Here is a 19290-nt window from a genome sequence, read left to right as displayed (position 1 = left end):
TTTGATGTTTGCTTTTTCACATTGTTATTTTTTTTCAGCTTCGGTTTATATGTTTAACCAGCTCATGAAATAACAATTATGATCAGGAAAGTCTTTACTCAGGCCTGTAGTATTCTAGATGTGGCCTTTGCCAATCCTGAACCTTTTCTTCTATCTTACTTTACTCAAATATATTACACATATTTCACTTCTTTTTGGTTCTCCCTGGTGGATCCCCTTGTTTTGTACGTAACAGTAAAGAGGATCATCTTCCAGTCCTCCATCCTTCCTGCCTACATCTTTGCTCTTGTTTCTTATTACATTCCTTTCCCCTCTTACTCCATGAAGGAGTTCAGCCTCACTGATCCTTTCATTTCCTTCTCCCACACTCCTCTTCTGCATTCTTCAGTGAGTGTCACCAGTTAAATCTGGAACACATTCCCTATCCCAGTGCTCCAGGGGTGCACCCTCTGCATTAAAACCCTCCCTGAAAACTTACTGTACTTCTTTCCAAAGGCCTAAAACTCTAACCAACACCTAGTGATACTGCCATCCCCACTCCTCTCTGTAGCTAGTAAAATTAGTTATGCTCTCACCATATGAGTCTCCCCATGGGCTTTTGTCTTATCCTTGTATTGATTGTAAATTTCTTGGGCAACTACTATTTCTGTTTTCATTTTTTGTACAGTGCTGACCACACTGTCAGTGTAATAACCCCCACCAGTTTACACCTGTGACCTTTGACACTTCACTTGAATCCAAAGTAGACCCAAATCCTGTAAGCAGATTCATGCAGAAAGATGCTTGCTCCCATTCAAAATCCTATTGACTTCAGCAATTTTGACTTCAACAGAGCATGGCATGGAAGTGGGAGTCTGCCTTTACAGATCAAATAGCATGGTCCTTCGCCTTGGTTAGTATTTCACCCTATTTAGTGGAGATTTTCCAAAACTCCCTTGGCTATGCCAGCTACCATGATAGTAGAGTCTTTTTCTGCACTTACGTTTTATTGAGGCAGCTACTGTTAAGTCCATAGAGTTTATAGTGATTCACCCACGATGCTGGAAAAATACAGTACCGGAAATTCCTAACAATACCTAAAAATACCAGTATTCCTAATATGAACAATTAAAACTGTAGCTCTTGAGAACCTAATGGCAGTTTGCTGCTCAGCCATTTATTTTCTGTTTTGAAGGCTTTCAAATCTGCATGCCAGATTTGTGATGTCAGATAGTTTTTCTCTGGCAAACTTCCTTGTCTAAACTTCATGTTGAAGTGGCCATCAGTTCAGTATGGTAAACAAGACTTTTGACGCAGTGATTCACTTATTGAAATCCTTATTTTAGATCAACAAAAACATTCTGCAAGATTTTTTTATTTAATTTTAATTCTCAGTGAATTTAGCACTTCTGAAGAGAACTGAATTGAGACAACCAACTCATTTCACATAGGCTGCTGAACAGTTATCAGGTGGTAATGATTTTTCATTACTATCAGCCTGGGTAACAAGATTTGAACTGGTGAGAAGTGATAGGCTTTATATTTTGTTGACAAAGGAGATTGAGAGGTGACTTGATCACAAAGTATAAATACCTTCACCGGGAGAAAATACTGGGTACTAAAGGGTTTATTAATCTAGCAAAGAAAGGCCTAACAAGAACCAACATCTGGACATTAAAGCCAGACCAATACAGATTAGAAATAAGACACACATTTTTAACAGTGAGGGTGATTAACCACTAGAACAAACTAACAAGGGAAGTGGTAGATTCTCCATCTCTTGTTGTATGTTCACACTGTACTCTTCTTTTGGTGGCCAGTAGAATCCATACTTTCCTAGCCCCTTAGCAAGGGTATGCACAACACTGGAGCCAGGAATGCACAGCTTAGGCGAATAGAGTAAAAGATGAGACCGAAGGGTGTGGGTATGTGGGCAAGTACATACTCTACAGTCTCTCTACTCCCTGTCTACACTGTTGTTTTTCAGCTGTGTATTGTCCCATTGCCTACCTGCTGCTGAATCCTTCAGAGGAGAAAGACTATGTCAGGTGAGAGGCAGTGGAGAAAGGCATGGGCAGCTACCCACTGTGTGACCTTTCCCTACCACAGGAAAAGACTCTGGTAGAGGAAAAAGGCTCTGCCAGCTCCCCACTACTAGAATCCTTCCCCTGCCACACAGAAAGGCTCCAGCAGTGGGGAAAGGCTCAGTCAGCCTTGGATGCAGTGTGGACACAGTCTGCTTTTCATTGTGGCATGTAGCTGCACATACACTACACACCACTGTCAGTGGTGTGTAGTGTAGATGTAGCCTTGACATCTTCAAACCAAGACTGAGTGCCTTTCTGGGAGATATACCCATACACAAGTTATTAGGCTTAACACAGGAGTTACTGAATGAAATTTAATGAGCTGTAATCAGATTAGATTATCTAAAAATTTTCTGGCCTAAAAATCTATGAGCAAACCTCACAACTGTGTAATCCACTTCATATTGCTTTTTGCAATCACAGTAGCACTACTAGTAATAATTGCTAGAAACTCTAGCTGGGATTTTCAAAGACATCTAAGGGATTCAGGTACCTTACTCCCATTAACATTGAGTAGGATTTGGACACACAAATCCCAGAATACAGTCTTAAAAAACAAACAAACATTAACATAAATCTTTCTGAAATATGATTAGATTGGCATCACATATGGACTAATTCAGCATCACATTCCAATGCTTCAGAAAGACAGCATTAAGTAGAGCTCTTGGTCTTAGGTTTTAAATGAATTTGCGCAGAAATTCGAGGTGGTTATGAAAAAAAGTCAACATTAGAACTGGTCAGAAAAAGTTATTTTACCATTGAAAAATTCAATGAAATTAAAAACAATGATTTTGGCAAAATTTCCACCAAAAATTTGAGTTTTTGGCAAAAAATCGAAACTTGATAATTTTTGGCTGAAAATCGACAATATTTGGTTTAAAAATGAACATTGCTATTAGGAAATGCCATTATGACCATCTACGCCAGCTGACAATCTACCCCAGGGTTGTTATAATACTCCAAACTAGGCAAAAATCATGTTCTAATCATGAGGTTTCATTACTATAAGTTGCCAACTATTCCACTTTTCAAGCTTTTTATTACCGATCTATAATAATCTGTCTTTAGTTTCTGCAGTATGACTTGCTGAAAATGCACAGTTTCTCAGTGTTTTCTGCCAGGTAATAATACAATAGATAGTTGCTAAATCCATCAAAAGATAACTTAATTTAAATTGAAATTGTCCCCATTTTGCATAACATTCTAACATAATAATTCCTCACGTTATAATAATGGCTCTTAATGAACTGGTCCATTTCTTGGTTTTAATGTATATTCAATCCAATACCAAGAAAAAGAAATCAGATTAAACCCTCACTTTGTTCTGAAACTATTTTTATAGATGAGCAATAATAAAGCATTTGGTAATCTTTTGCAGGTGTTCAATGAATGATGCATTGGCTCAACTAGGGCATGATTCAAAACTCTTTGAATTAATGGGATTTTTTTTTAAAGACTGTCTGTTTAGTTTAGGGTTTTTAATGCTGTCCATCACCATAGTATCTAATTACCTTTCATGTAAAATCAGTAACAATAGAAAAGTCTGTAGTGGACTTCATGGAGCTTCTGAATCGCCTCTCTTTTCATGGTAAAAACTATACTTGGAGTATGCTTGTTTGTTGTTTATTTGGGTTCTTTTGGTTAATTTGTTTGTGTTACAGTTTTTTACTTCTATTTTTAATTTTAAAAAACTGGGGGAGGGGCTGTCAGTACTGTTAGTGTCATTCTTGCTATGGTGGAAAGGCTTTTTCAAAGAGGAAGGACTTGCAGTGTTTCCTAAAGATGATCGATTATTGATTTCTCTAATGTGCTCTGGAAGTTCGTTTAATAAGCCTAAACTGGAAATTAAAGTAAACAAATAAAAGTAGTTGCAACATAAAATAGATAATTTGTGCAATACAATTTGCTGTTTCTTATTTTTCAGTTGTGCAGATAAATACACTTTGATCCACCAAACTATGTAATTTGCAGACACAATTTAAGTGCATTTATATTTGAAAGTGTAGCTGTAAGTGTGTTATATGGGATTTCTGGACACTGAACATGAACAAACCAGTCTAAATATTAAATGCCACAACAATTAAAAAATCTTTACAAATATTTTGTAAAAATTAGCGTATTTAATTTTTCATTTTGTTTCCTCATTTACATATATTAAATGTAATTATTTGAAGTATACAACTACTGTCAATATGGGGTCCTGGATTCACCAGTCCATCAAATTCACTTTGTGATGTCTATGTTGTACTTAAAGCAGCCAGAGATTTGTCCTGGAGAGTCCCCCCTGCATAGGAGGAACTGATGTAAAGCTAGTGGAGGTAGCTGTGCTGAGGGGAGGGTATGTTGGGGTCAGAGTGGCAGCGTGGCAGAGGGGAAGAGAGATGGCATGGTGAAGCAATGCTCTGCTATACCCATTTCTCCACCAGCATAAAGTCCCGGGAGTGGGGGCTTACATCAGTGATATAAATTAAAGCTGCCTCCTGCTACTTTAACATATGACAGGACTGGATAAATGAGATCAGGGAGCCTTGATTGGCTCTTATCAGTCTCCCCTCTCTGTTGTGTCCAGGAAGATCTCAGAAACCATGGATAACAAATATTGATATAAAGGGTTTGATCTTGCAAATGGAGCCATGTGGGGGGACTCCTATACCCAGCAGAGCCCTATTGAAGTCAATGGAGTTTCACACAGGTGTAAAAGTCTGCAGCATGGATCTGATTGCAGGATATGGGCCTATGACTGTGGTGCGCATGAGCATGTTTTCTTGCATGTGTATTCATCTACTGTGCCTGGGTTCTCCTTGGCTTAGGTACGGTGGTGATCACAACCAAACACCTCACCCTAAATTGATCATGAGCAAATGTCAGTACCGGGCCAAGCCAAAATCCATTGGCTTACAAAGAAAGAAGTGTCTGGTATTTATGCTGACACAAACAGAGGGGAATAATTTAGACTAATGTGTGTCACTACGAAGGTGAGTTGATAATGAAAGTAATTTTTTCTGGTTTATACTTTTTTCCACTTCCAGGGTCTATAACTGAGAAGTTGCCACAACGAGAAGGTGCAGGAAATACAGGTAAATGTCTTAGAATGTTGTGGTTTTTTTTTAAACCATGCAAACTAGTAAACTTGCAGGATTTGAAACCTGGATCTTTCATAAGTTTGAAATGTCAGTGCATGGTTTGTTTTTGTTTTTGTTTTTTACTTGTGCAGCCTCATTCCTAGAGATTTTGCTGCGTTGGGCTAACTGGAAAATAAATTCCCTTCCCAGCCCATTGCTACCCTCCCAGTAAACTGTTGTTACGTTTTTAATTGCCCCAAATATTCTCTACCCTGGATGGCAGCCTGTACTGTCTGTCTGGTAAAACCAGCACTGTCTAGCCCCAAGATCCAGGGAACTGGGGCCATAATTTGATCTCCATGGTAACCTGGACTTGACTCATCTGAGGCCTGGCACTTTGTTCTCTACAGTGATGAGTTCAACTGATGACTTACATTCATAGCCAAAGAGTTGCTGCTATTAAAGATACATCCTCCTGTATAGATCCTATAATAATTCATGTTCCTGGGGCAAGTTCTTGTGTGATGTGACTCCACCCAGGTTGAAGGAGTTATATCAGGGATGAATTTGTGCCCTTATCTTAAATAAAGTGAAGACCAAAAGAAAAATAAAAAAGTAGCAATTCTAAAGGTAAATGAAAATATTTAACCAAATTATACTCTCTGTAATGCTGGTGTAAATGGACTTTAAAGGATTTGCTCCAGATTTATGCCAGCATAAATAAAAAGACTATTTGGCCCAATGTAGTTACAGTTGATTTATGATTTTGCAGGAATTTTAGCCTGAATTTAATATGACCAATGTAAGTGGTGCTTGATGTTGAGAAAATCAGTAACTGTTTGAAAGTTAGTTATTAAAAGATACGTTAATCAGCAGAGGAAACATTTCCTTCATGTGTTTACCAGATAGCCTTTGGGTTCCACTGACCTCCAGTTATCCACAGACTGCTAGGGAAGCTTGCTCTGGGTCATGAATTTCATTCTTCGGTGTGAACGACGTTAACTGTTCCCATGTAAAAAACTTGCCTGGGTCATGGAAACCTTTTGTTTTTGTCTGTGAGCCTTTCTCCAGAGAGCTGAGCAGTGGTGAAGATTAAATAAATGAGCCTTCCTGTCTTCATTCAACTCTGCCTGATATATATATATGGGCCGAAACCAGACATGAAGGGAAATGTTGTAGAACACTGAACCATCCAGTTGTGTTATTTGCTGTTGAGGTCAACCATCTGCCGGTACTTATCTGGCTAAAGAGGTCTGACTCTTTTTTAGTTTCCATATCTTATTATAGACATACCTTGGGGTCCTATTTCTCAATCATGCCCAGAGTGTTCTTAATCAACATTTTTCATATTTTAAGATTTTGTATGAGTCAGCCTTGCAGAGTATCTTCTGTAAAGTCCTCTCAGCATGCCTCTCTTCATAGCTCTGGGGGGGGGGGGGGAAGGGGGGAGGAGAAAAGTGTGTCTTCATCTGAGGTGGGTATTGTTCTACTGATACACCTTTGTTTTATATCATATAATATTTGCTTACTTCCCTCAAAAACCTAATGCACTCATGGGTATTATCATCACCTAGGAGATGTTCTGTTGTCAGGTGGCAGTCAGATTTTAAATTCCATAAAGCCAATGCCATAGAATGCCAGAAGCTTAATGATTATTGATGAGGACGTGTGTGAGAGCTGAGTTGTTTGCAAAGCCTGAATGAACAGCATCTATATCACCAGGGGTCAGAGATGAACAGAGTGCATGTGTTATGTTGCCTTCTTCATCAAGAATGTTTGCTTTTGACATTACACAGTTACAGTTGACTTGTGCCTTGTTTTTATTCACCAGCACAACTGCAGCACAAAGTGCAGATGTCCTGTTTCCCAGGAGGTTCCTGATTCTTCTTTTCAGTAGCTGAATCCCCCCACCCCCTTCTTCCAAGCTGTCTTTTCCTTGCAGTTTGCATTAAGTAGCAGTGTCAAAAACATCAGAATATATCTAGGGAGAACTACATAACTATACTACCAGATGAGTTACAGGAATTTCAGATCCATCTTTGGTTTTACAATTCATACAGTAGACTCTGGGAGAGTCCCTTCCTCCAGGAATTCCTTGAAGAGTCAGAATCAATAGAATAGAATAGAATAGCTGACAGGCCATACATAGATGGCCAGCAAGATTCCTGTGGTATTTCTAAGCCCCACACGAATGAAGCTTGTCTTTTGCTTTGGTTATTCCAAGAGTAAAGCACTGCAGGAGCAAACTTTCAGGTCTTTGAAGATTAGGATCCCTACTGGACTGAAGCTGCGCTTCTGCAGTGCTCTTAAACTGTGTAGGGAAAAAAGCTTCAGGGACATGACATTTCCTAATCCACCTTCCTAGTGGCCCCACAATCCAGAAATTTAACCTCTTTCCCGCTCAGGAGAAAAAAAGGTCTATCTTAGCTGAAGAACGCTGTTACACTGCTCTACAGCCAAAATGCTTCTGAAATAAATGTAGTCAAACTTTACTAATTCTGGGTCACTGAGAACGAAAATGATGCTTAAAATTGTTGATTGGCTCTAGTTTTCAAGATATGCTATTGGATCAGTATATACGACCCTTGACTTGGGAATGGCGGAGGTATAAAGGGAAGGGATCTCAATTTAAACCAGAAATGACTCAAATACATCTTTGACTGGATCTATGAATAAATCTATGGCTGGGTTTGAACAGTACTTGCTTTTTAGGCAAAACAATGAATGATGCAATCTGAAGCTGGTATTGCGTCATACACAATACGAATTGCATCATGTTATTCCTAGAAGTCATGGATGTTGCAATCATAACGAAGCTTACATCATTCTGCTGAACAAATTGCCCTAGATCAGCTCTAGAAATCATACAGTGTCGTGCTCTCTTATTTGTCAGTGTTTGATTTTGCAAAGGGACACATTTCTGTTTAGCCAAAGTGAGCAGAGATGCCTCATACTTGTGTGAACAGTACAGATAACTTCAAAATACATAATAAATAGCACATTTTATCTCTGAAGCAGACTACTTCTCAAAAATTGTAGACCAGTGTTATCTGAATCAAGGCCATATCCTCTTCCTCTGATTTTAGCCGGGGGCATGGCAATGTTTTGAATAAGTGAGATTTGAGTACCAGAGCTGTGTTTAAACATACACATTCAGTGTGATCTGCATGAAATATTGTGAATTTAGTAAACCAGTTAAATTAGAACTGCTCTGAATTTATATAGTGATGATGCCATATTGGTTCTTATTCTGAAGAATGAATTCTGCATATCTTCATTCCAAACACTAAATGTTTTTTCAAAAGCAGGTGGACTGAAAGAGCAAAAACAGGAAATTACTGGTGTCCCAATGGGATTCTTCCCTTCAAGTTAGGTATGCCTCAGGTGTGCCTATTGACTGCCCCCAGTTCTGTGGAGAGCCAATCTTTTACAGATTCTATGGATAGCCTTAAATCAAAGACCTGATTCATTAATCACCAGCAACAAGTTTTCTCTCTTCCCAACCCTATGCCAATGTTTGGACAAGGCCTTTTTGGCACCTTAGCTCCTTTAAAAAAATATTGTCCTGGACTAATGTTAGATGCCGCTTGAACAAAGATATTCATTAATGGAACAATGCTGCCCCTAGAATATTTTTCACTGGGCTGCTGGTCTGTAAGGTGTCCAGTAATATAGCTGAATTTAGGCAATATCACTTCCAAGAACAAATGCCCAATCTAGTGAAAGTGTATGGTGGAATACAATTAGAAAATATAATCAAATCAAATTAATTTTTTGTATTATTTATTATTCACCCCCCCTTCCCTCCAAAACCTGGATATTTTTCTGAATCAGATAGTGGTTGACAATCTGATAGTAAGTATTGAAATCATATGTAATTACATGTGTTTGGTGTCCTGCCTGAAATGAGTTGGTGGCTTCAGTCCACTTTCCAGAGAATATTACAAAAAACACTGGTGAAACTGACAGTAATGTGCACTCTTGTCCTCCATATCAACATAGTGGCCAAATATTAAATGGATTTGGAGAATGAATGACTTGCTCATCTAAAGAGGAAGTCCCCCACAAGTTTAGGTTGAAGAATATTGGTTGGGAAACTTCCACTGTTGCTGCTGTGCTTTACCTGTTCTGCAGAGAGAGGACTTTAGGATAGCATGGCTATCCATCTAGTACTTCTCAGCAGTATTATGTTCCTGAGGAGTAAATTGTGGCCTCATATTGAGAAGGGACAGATTATTTCTCACTCCCTTGCATGATCTACGTAAAGGCAACAGAGCGCCAGCCTGTGTAGTGGGGACAAGGGAGCAGGAAGAGGCAGCTATTGAATTGCCATGGCAAGGAAGTGGATGGTATAGTCCATTTTCACTGTTGCCTGCAATCATCCTAATAAAAATAGGTACATGAAAAAGCTATATTCTGTTATAGCCTCTATGCAAAATATTGGGTAAACAATCTGGAAACAAGATTGCGACCCAGAAGTGGTGACTTCTAGGAACTGTAGCCAAACGCCTGCACAGAGGATATTGTTTCTGGTCAGGCACCATAATGTTGGAGGTAGTTCTGCTTCACAAGAAGTGTCAGCAACTGGCTGATACGGACTATTAAGTTATATTGCATACTGTGGCTCATTCAGCGTATTAAAACATATAAACAGCTCACCCCTTCAAATAGCTAAAAATTGGTCTTTGGATTGAAAATATGTACTACTGTTTCCCAAAGCTTGCTCATTTGAACTATTTTTTATAGTGAGATTTTCTAGTTACATATATTTCTTGCAATGCTTTTGAATAAGTTGAAGATTTATCCTTATCCTTACTGTATTATTTCCGGTACATTTTACTTCCTCTTCTCTTGCAGTGGCGATTGGTTGTAGGGGATGGGGATGGCTGACTGAAGGATGAGAGCAATGCAAATGATTATCTGTTTCTTTAAACTAAGGAACTTGTTTGTGAAAAGAGTTGGCGTATCAAAATGAATTTTGCTGGGCCAAAAGAACCCCTGGTTTTGTTTTAGGCTGTAGAAGGACTACATCCACTCACTTGCCCAGATTGCTTTTGCTTTCACAGGGCTTACCTTTTCTATGTTTATATCAATTTCTTCTTTTGAAAATATTTGTTTAATTAATTATGTTCTATGGGAATCAATGCATAGTATTTTTTTTTTTTATCCCTGGCAGTGTACAACTCACTGACTGATGTCTCAAAAATCTTGCACTCAGTTCATTCATATACATAAACAGTTACCTTAAATGTCATAGATTTGTAGTTTATATGTGTCATATAATACTTAAGTTGTTTGTTAACCGGCCGGGGCTATGTGCAAATCATTAGCATTAACCATGTATGTACACTTATTTAGTTTACTCTCATAATTGTAGTCTCCTTGCAAATCTTTTCCATTCTGAATTCAGATGATGCCTCAGCTCCCGCGCTGGAGACTCAGCCTCAAGGTGATGAGGAAGGTAAGCATCTTTAGGAATGGTAACAGAGTCATGCCAGAATGACACATTATATACCATATACTGTAGCATAACTGCTACCTTAGAGAAAGGGCACCCAAACATTACAGGATTTAGCACACTTTTGGTGATTTGCCAAGAGGCTGAAACCTGCCATACCTGTTTCCAAGTGGGACAGCCAGAGTACAGCAATCTTACTTTTAAAGTGAGCAAATGTCATGGGGACATCCCAGAGACACAGTAACTATGGAATCCCAGAATGCCATGTTCACAGTCATTTTTCAGAGTGAAGATGCTGCAATTTCAAACTTGAGCTGTTAATTGTAAAGCGCAAAGGGCCAAATTCAAATGTTAAAGTCCAAATTCTGCTCTCGTTATGCCCTATACATCCCCTCTGACAACAGGGTAAGGTCCATATTCTGCCACACTTCCTCACATTGGGTGATATTCAGCCCTATGCAGAAGGCCAACACAATGCCTACATGCCACATCAGCCCTATTTTGCTGTATTGGGCCTACACTCAAAGTCAGTTATTACTCATTGTGCATAAGGATGGCAGAATCTGGTTTGAAGATATTAAAACATAGGTGCCAGTTTGTACCATATTTTTTCACTGCTGCTATATGCATGAATGTAGCTGTTCTAAAGTGTTGCAGTGTGCCCTTTTCTTTGTTAGACATGTACCATAATATCTTGTTCATTGACCACTTAATATTTGTTTGCTACAGATTGTTTTAGTTTATTAAATTATAATAATGGAAATTTTGTCATGCTTGATTTTTTTAGATATAGCTTCTCGTTACCCTACATTATGGACTGAGCAAGTAAAGAGTAGGCAAAACAAAACCAATAAAAATTCAGGTAAGAATATGCGGTCTCCTTACTTTGCAAAGTTGTGTGGAAGCACTTTATTAAGTCATATTCAAATTGCAATTGTGGAAGTGAAAATCATTTTAATACACCAGAGCTTATACTTCCATCTTCCCACCACAACAGTGTCCTAAAGATTTGTGATGTAATGTAGAGATTATGTAACATGGTTATTATATTTTCCCTTTTTATACTTAAATGCTTTTGGCCAGATCCTCAGTTGGTGGAAATCAGCACAGTTCCTTTGAAGTCATCGAGGGAGCTGTGACAATTCGAACAGCTGCAGATCTGGCACATTTATTTTTCTCATCTACATTAATACTTTGTTTTTTTGTTTGGAACATGTATTTTTAATCGATTTGGTACAATATAGTAAGTATGTACTTAGAAAAAGATGGTGTAGGGCATATGTGTGAGGGGAAATCTGGTTGAGACAGATCTGAAAGGGAGAAAACATGCCATTAGAAATTGCATGTCAGCTCAGAGAAAACTGGAAAGACAGATTTCTCGGTTTTTCTTTCTTGTTTTATAAATATGCCATCTGCCAAATTATGATAATTTGTGCGTTAACTGTCAAGGACCAATTTAATATAGGTTTGATGACATTGATTTGCATTTTATTTTTAAAGTTTTGACCTTACTCTGTTTGTTAGTCTATCACAAGTGAGCTTTCAGAAGGGTGGAACTGGGCTTCTATGCACATGTCTAAGACCCACAGTGAAATCTCTCAAGTGCTGAGAAATCTGCAGCTTTGGACGGCCACAAATCCTGCCCCCATGCTAGGATGATCTGTAGAAAACTTCCCAAATAGATCCTCACTTAGGGCTGGTCCACACTAACCCCCCAGTTTGAATTAAGATACGCAACTTCAGCTACGTGGATAACATAGCTGAAGTCGAAGTATCTTAGTTCGAACTACAAGGTACTTACCGCGGGTCCACACGCGGCAGGCAGGCTCCCCCGTCGACTCCGTGTACTCCTCTCACGGAGCAGGAGAACCGGTGTTGACAGCAAGTGCTTCCGGGATCGATTGCTTACCGCCGAACCCGGAGGTAAGTATAGATGTACCCTTAGTTGCTAGGCCCTCATATGTTATTTTCCTAATTCGGGCATTAATTGAGCTCCTATGTCAGGTAATGCCATGTGCATGAATAATAGATAAATAGCAAGGGACTCTGAAAAGGGATATTCAGTTGGTACAAAGCATTTATACAAAACTGAGATATTGTTAATAAAGTCTCTGATGCAGCAAAACACTTAAGCACATGTTTAAGTCCCAATGGAAATTAAGCATGTACTTAAAATTAAGCAAGTTAAAGTGTTTTGCTGAATTGGGGCCAAAATGGATATAAGAAGATGAGCAGCGCTCAAAAGAAAAAAGTGTATATTATTGTAGGGCCCCACAAATCCCCACATGTCAACTCTATGGTTTATTCATAGCACCAAAACAATACTTTCCAATATTTCCCCTCTCCCTCCAAGAGACTATCACTAAGACTTAGAAAGGAATAGGCCTAAAGAGAACCTTCCGGGGATGTTCTAAGCCAGTGGTGTGTAAACTGGGGGACATGTTCCCTCAAGAGGGTGCAAGAGGTTCCTGGGGTGGGGGGAAGGGGGAGAGAAACTTCAGGCTTTTGACCTTTTAAAAAACAAACAGACAAATAAAAGTGCAGGCTGGGTTCTTTTCAACAATTTGGTAAGTTTCATAACTACAGTAGGCCTATGATGCCTTTAAAATGAATTTTTATTCTCATTAATTTTAAAACTCATTTAATGATTAATAATTGATATTAAAAGATCTAAACCGGCAATTTATATAATAATAGTTGAGAACCCAGGACCCCTCAAGTGAATCAGATGCTCTAACACTAAACCAAAGGAATGAATAGCCTCATCTCTGTTTCCCCTCTACCGTCCAGTGTGACCTTCAAGTCTGGTGCATGCACAATCTACTCAGCAATGCACAAATTATAATGCCATAAAAAGTGCCAAGCAAAGACTCTTGGGGTATGTCTTCACTACCCGCTGGATTGACGGACAGCGATCGATCCAGCGGGGGTTGATTTATCGCGCCTAGTCTAGACGAGATAAATCAATCCCCGAGCGCTCTCTCGTCGACTCCTGTATTCCAGCTCGGCGAGAGGCACAAGCAGAGTCAACGGGGGAGCGGCAGCAGTTGACTCAACACAGTGAAGACACTGCAGTAAGTCGATCCAAGTACATCGACTTCAGCTACATTATTCACGTAGCTGAAGTTGTGTAACTTAGATCGACCCCACCCCCCCTAGTGTAGACCAGGCCTCAGACAGTCAGTATCAAGTGAATTGTTTATGTGTATGTTTGCAGTTTGTAATACTTTGTGTTTACTACTTCCTAATAACCTTTACCTAGTCTTATACATTTAGTAATAAATATACATTTTTCATTCCTTCCACCAACTTGCAAAAAAATATATATATTTTTTCAGAGTACAAGTAATGGAGGGAGGGTGTGACAAATTTCGTGAATGGTATGGTACTCTCCCACAATACACTGCAAATGAATTCAGAGAGTGGCCCAGTTTAATGCATGACTAAGAATCATGAAATATCCTGCTAGAGATCCATCCTAGCACACGAGCTAGTACAGAAGCATTGTGAATGCAGCCACACAGGTCTGGCCAAGGTAGGGCTTTGCAGTAGTGAGACTCCACCCAGACTAGGCTAGTTTAGGATAACTCAGCAGTGAAGACATACCCTAAGCGGCCAAATTACTTATGCTGCCTTCATTTGGAGACTGAGCCTATACTCCAGTAGTGAGCTTTTTTCAGATCCCTAGAAATATAGATTAATTTGTTCCCCCCCCCCCAAGGTAGCAAGTCTACTAACTCCTTGACTGGTCTCAAACCATTCAGGTACATCCAGGAGGAATTTGGCTCTACACTACTAAATGTACTGGGTATGGCCACATGATTGATTCCAATGAGATGCAAATGAAAAACAGCTGCAGCATAACGTTAAATATAGATCTCTGATTTAGTCAGTTTGCTTAGCAATCTCTGTGAGTCTAAACCTGTTTGCCTTACTTATATGAAAAATCCTGTTGAAATCCGTTTGAGTAAACTGAGCAGGATTTGGGCCTCTCTCTCTCTCTCTCCAATTTACCTACAAAATGAGGTGAAATCCATTTTTATCATTAATGGGCCAAATTATCCCTTGTTGTAACAGTGTAACTCCAGTGGCCTCAATGAGATTGCTCTGGTGTAAATGACAGAATAATCTGGCCTCCTATGTGAAAATTCAGCAAAATTGTAATCTATGCTGAGTACAAATATAAATATCTGGTAAAATCCAAGTTTCTACTTACAGTCTGTATGGGTCAGTAGTTTGTGTTGTTTTGTCTCCTTTATATTTTGTATTTACACATGTATCTTACTGTGTCATGGTGGAAGATATATGGCAGTAAATAAACTCGCCTTGACAAGAGAACTACTCACAAATTTTGTTATTGTAATGTAAGCATGTGTGATTTTAAAATCATGTGCCATTCTTTGCAAGAAAGTACCAACACTTTTGATGGGTTAAGGACTACAAATGAATACATTGTATTTATTGTACCTCACCCATAACTGGCTTGTAAAACATTTGCTGTTCTGTAAGTGACCTGCCACTTATAATTAACCAATAAAATTAGTGTTGGCTTTTAGTAACTGGGGAACTGAAAATAATGGCTCGGGAAATTCCAGTTTACATTAGTTACCCAATAATTTTGATTTTAAAAAGTCTAAATGAATTTAGCACAAAGAACTGGAAGATTTACAGATGCAGAGCATGAAATTACTGGATTACATTTCAGTATTATATAACAGTTTCTGGTGCACCTTCAGTCTGTTGGTTTGGGGAAATAGACCTTAGCTGGTTAATAAAGGTGTTTGCGAAGTAATGTTTAGTCTATTAACTTTTGTCGATAAAATGTTACTTCTGGCAGCAAACCATTACTATCAGGGCTTATGATGACTGTGATTAGAATGATTTCTGTGGTTAGAAATATCTGAATATTTCTATTTTAACTGTGTTTTTATGTTGCAAATGATTTTCAAAAATGATTTTCTTCATAATTTTCCTGCCTGGTAGCATTTATCCAACTTTTAAAAAAGTTTGTATGTGCTGAGGTTATATGTTTTTCAAATTTCCTTCTATGGCCTTATAAAAAGTCCAAGAAAAGGTCTTTTCATGTGTTTTTTCTGCATTTATTAAAAATAATGTTTTTTTTCTATGTGAGATTGACCAAAATATTAAAGGTCAGATCCTCAGCTGTTGTAAACCAGGGCAGCTCCACTGAAGACAATTTACAATAGTTGAGAACCTGGCTGACAATATTTTCCTAGAGCTATTCATATTCTGTAATGTATAGCTGTCAAACAGCAAATTCCAAGACATTTTAGTCAGATCCCCAATTCATGTAAATCAGAGTAGCTGTATTAACTTTTTATGGAGCTATGCCAGTTTACATCAGAGGAGGATCACACTCTTATTGTGAATTAAACAAAAATCACACTCCTCGTGTGAAGTATGTAGTAGTTTTGTGTGTGAAAATACAGGAGAAGGAAGAGTGACTGAAAGCCTGTGTGAGTGAATAAGTGAAGTTTAGCATACAACTGGTTAGATTCATGATTGTTGTTTAGATTTATTTTAGTGGGGAAAGATTTTCCATAGTCTGTTTTGGGAACACTTCTCTGGGAAGGGGGATTTAGCTCAAGATATTACTAATGCCTAGAAGAAAATCCTCAAATTATTAAGTAATTCAGGTGTGCTGTACCATACATACACAAAAGTAAAACTTAATGACCCCCAACTGCATGTAATTTCACAGCCCCCAATTCAGAAAAACCTCCCAAATAAAGAATGCACTTAAGCGCATGATTCTGTTGTTTCCTGAATCCAGACCATCAAGAGCCATGTACTGCAAACTGGAAGAGTCAAGCCCAAATAATATGTCACCAGAGTCCCTAGATACAAAACCACAGCCTTATAAATGTATAGGTTTAATTTTATTTATGTATCAATAGTAATAACTTTGTATTGGATTTCATTAAGAAATAAGTGGTTTATTGTTAGCATAGGCATTTAGGTGTACCTTAGTTGATAGCATAATCTAGAGTTTTTATAGAGTGATTTTAAATTATTTTTGTTCAAAGCTTGGTACTATCAACAAAAAAAGATGCCTGAAAGAAATTTTAACACTTCTTCACCCTAACTTTAAGTACATAAGTAGTTTCATTGAAGTAATGAGTGAAAATGATTTAAATGAGGCCAACAATTGAAAAACTCTAATTGAATTCATTGGAGCAAGGATTTCACCCAATTTGCTTAATCTGGGGCCATTATTAATTTTACATATGCACAGGGAGGAAAAGACCATGTTTGACATTTGATTTTATTTTCCGAAATAATGCACTGGTATTTGATCAATACAGTTTAAGATAACATTGTCAATTTCAAAGCAATAGACATCTGATATTTCTAAATGTATACACCAAATTTAAAAACATAGTAAGAGAACAAAAAAAAAAATGCCACCGTGGCTAAACAACAAAGTAAAAGAAGCAGTGAGAGACAAAAAGGCATCCTTTAAAAAAATGTAAGTTAAATCCTAATGAAGGCCAAAAAAGAATTTGAAGAACAACTAGCCAAAGACTCAAAAAGTAATAGCAATTTTTTTTTAAGTACATCAGAAGCAGGAAGCCTACCTTAAGCAAAGTAAGCTGTCATGGGATAAGAGGGAAGGTCGTCTCATGGATTGGTAACTGGTTAAAAGATAGGAAGCAAAGGGTAGGTATAAATGGCCAGTTTTCAGAATGTAGAGAGGTAAATAGTGGTGTCCCCCAGGGGTCTATACTGGGACCAGTCCTATTCAACATATTAATAAATGATCTGGAAAAAGGAGAAAACAGTGAGGTGCAAAATTTGCAGACGATATAAAACTACTCAAGATAGTTAAGTCCCAAGCACATTGCAAAGAGCTACAAAAGGATCTCACAAAACTGGGTGACTGGGCAACAAAATGGCACATGAAATTCAGTGTTGATAAATGCAAAGTAATACACATTGGAAAACATAATCCCAACTATACGTATAAAATGATGGGGTCTAAATTAGCTGTTACCACTCAAGAAAGAGATCTTAGAGTCATTGTGGATAGTTCTCTGAAAACATCCACTCAATGTGCAGCGGCAGTCAAAAAAGCTAACAGAATGTTGGGAATCATTAAGAAAAGGATAGATATTAAGACAGAAAGTATCATATTGCTTCTATATAAATCCATGGTATGCCCATATCTTGAATACTGCATGAAGATGTGGTTGCCCCATATCAAAAAAGATATATTGGAATTGGAAAAGGTTCAGAAAAAGGCAACAAAAATTATTAGGGATATGGAACTGCTTCTGTATGAGGAAAGATTAATAAGACTGGGACTCTTCAGCTTGGAAAAGAGATGGCTAAGGAGAGATATGATTGAGGTCTATAAAATCATGACTGATGTAGAGAAAGTAGATAAGGAAGTGTTGTTTACTACTTCTCATAACACAAGAACTAGGGGTAACCAAATGAAATTAAAAGTTTTAAACAAAAGGAAGTATTTCTTCACAGAATGCACAGTCAACCTGTGGAACTCCTTGCCAGAGGATGGCGTGAAGGCCAAGACTATAATAGAGTTCAAAAAAGAACTAGATAAGTTAATGGAGAATAGGTCCATCAATGGCTATTAGCCATGATGGGCAGGGATGGTGTCCCTAGCCTCTGTTTGTCTGAAGCTGGGAATGGACTACAGGGGATGGATCACTTGATGATTACCTGTTCTGTTCATTCCTTCTGGGGCACCTGGCATTGGCCACTGTCAGAAGACAGGATACTGGGCTAGATGGACCTTTGATCTGACCCAGTATGGCCAGTCTTATGTTCTAAGGCAATATCAATCATCTATTGAGGGTTCAATCCTACAGCAGCTTCATTCATGAAATTCTATCACATAGTACAGCTACAATATACAGTACATAAAAGATGTGTTACCATTTCTATTGTAAATGAGGGTTTTACATGTAGAAAAATAACAAATATTTAATTGTACAGGCAGGTAAGACAAGCAATTCTCTTACTCAGTGTGTATGTATATATATCTATAGGGTAAGATAATTATCTTAAATTGCACAGGCATGTAAGACAAGTAATTCTATCTATCTATGCCAGTTCCCTTATATTTCATTCAACCTATACACACACACACACACGGTAAGAGAATTGCTTGTCTTAGACTCAAACTGGACAGGCAGTAAGACAAGCAATTATCTTACCCTATATATATGGGCTGAGTGAAATATAAGCGAACTGGCTAATTTGCACACATACTTTTGGCACTTGTTTTTCTTTCTTACAAGATGTACCATGACATGTTCTGCTTTAACAGCACAACTATGATCAAGACTGAAATTATTTTAAATATATATAGGGTAAGATAATTGCTTGTCTTACCTGCCTGTCCAGTTTGAGACTACTGGCAGAGACTGTCAGTGAGTGTGATTAATGTGACAGATGGGTATTACAGCGTTTGTACAAAGTTTTCCTTAACTGGTAATTTCTCCAGGGTTAAGTAACACTTATGCAACTGGTTGCCGCTGAACTGGTTGCCACTGAATTTTTTGGTGGTGATTATTATTACAGAAAAGCCCAAAGGCTCTGATTCCACAGGTAAAATTCACTCTGGTACAGATGGCCCCACAAAATGTACGCTACATTTAAGTTCTTATACGGCCTCTTCTGTAATGAGGCTAAAACTTTCAAAAGGAGTTTTGCA

The 19290-nt window shown here is 38.2% G+C and overlaps 1 protein-coding gene across 2 annotated transcripts in view; it reads left to right on the top strand.

Moving 5' to 3' along the window:
* The window catches only part of SMOC2 (SPARC related modular calcium binding 2), a 177446-nt gene that overhangs the window by 87573 nt on the left and 70583 nt on the right, over window positions 1-19290 (top strand). For both annotated transcript variants that reach the window (XM_034765188.1, XM_034765189.1), the window contains exons 5-7: window positions 5099-5146; window positions 10542-10592; window positions 11377-11451. In XM_034765188.1, coding sequence (XP_034621079.1) covers window positions 5099-5146; window positions 10542-10592; window positions 11377-11451 — 174 coding nt within the window. The remainder of the gene's footprint in view (window positions 1-5098; window positions 5147-10541; window positions 10593-11376; window positions 11452-19290) is intronic.

This window comes from Trachemys scripta, chromosome 3, assembly GCF_013100865.1.
Source record: "Trachemys scripta elegans isolate TJP31775 chromosome 3, CAS_Tse_1.0, whole genome shotgun sequence".
NCBI lineage: Eukaryota > Metazoa > Chordata > Testudines > Emydidae > Trachemys > Trachemys scripta.
Note: the sequence above shows the minus strand (reverse complement) of the source record. Positions and strands in the feature narration are given on the sequence as shown.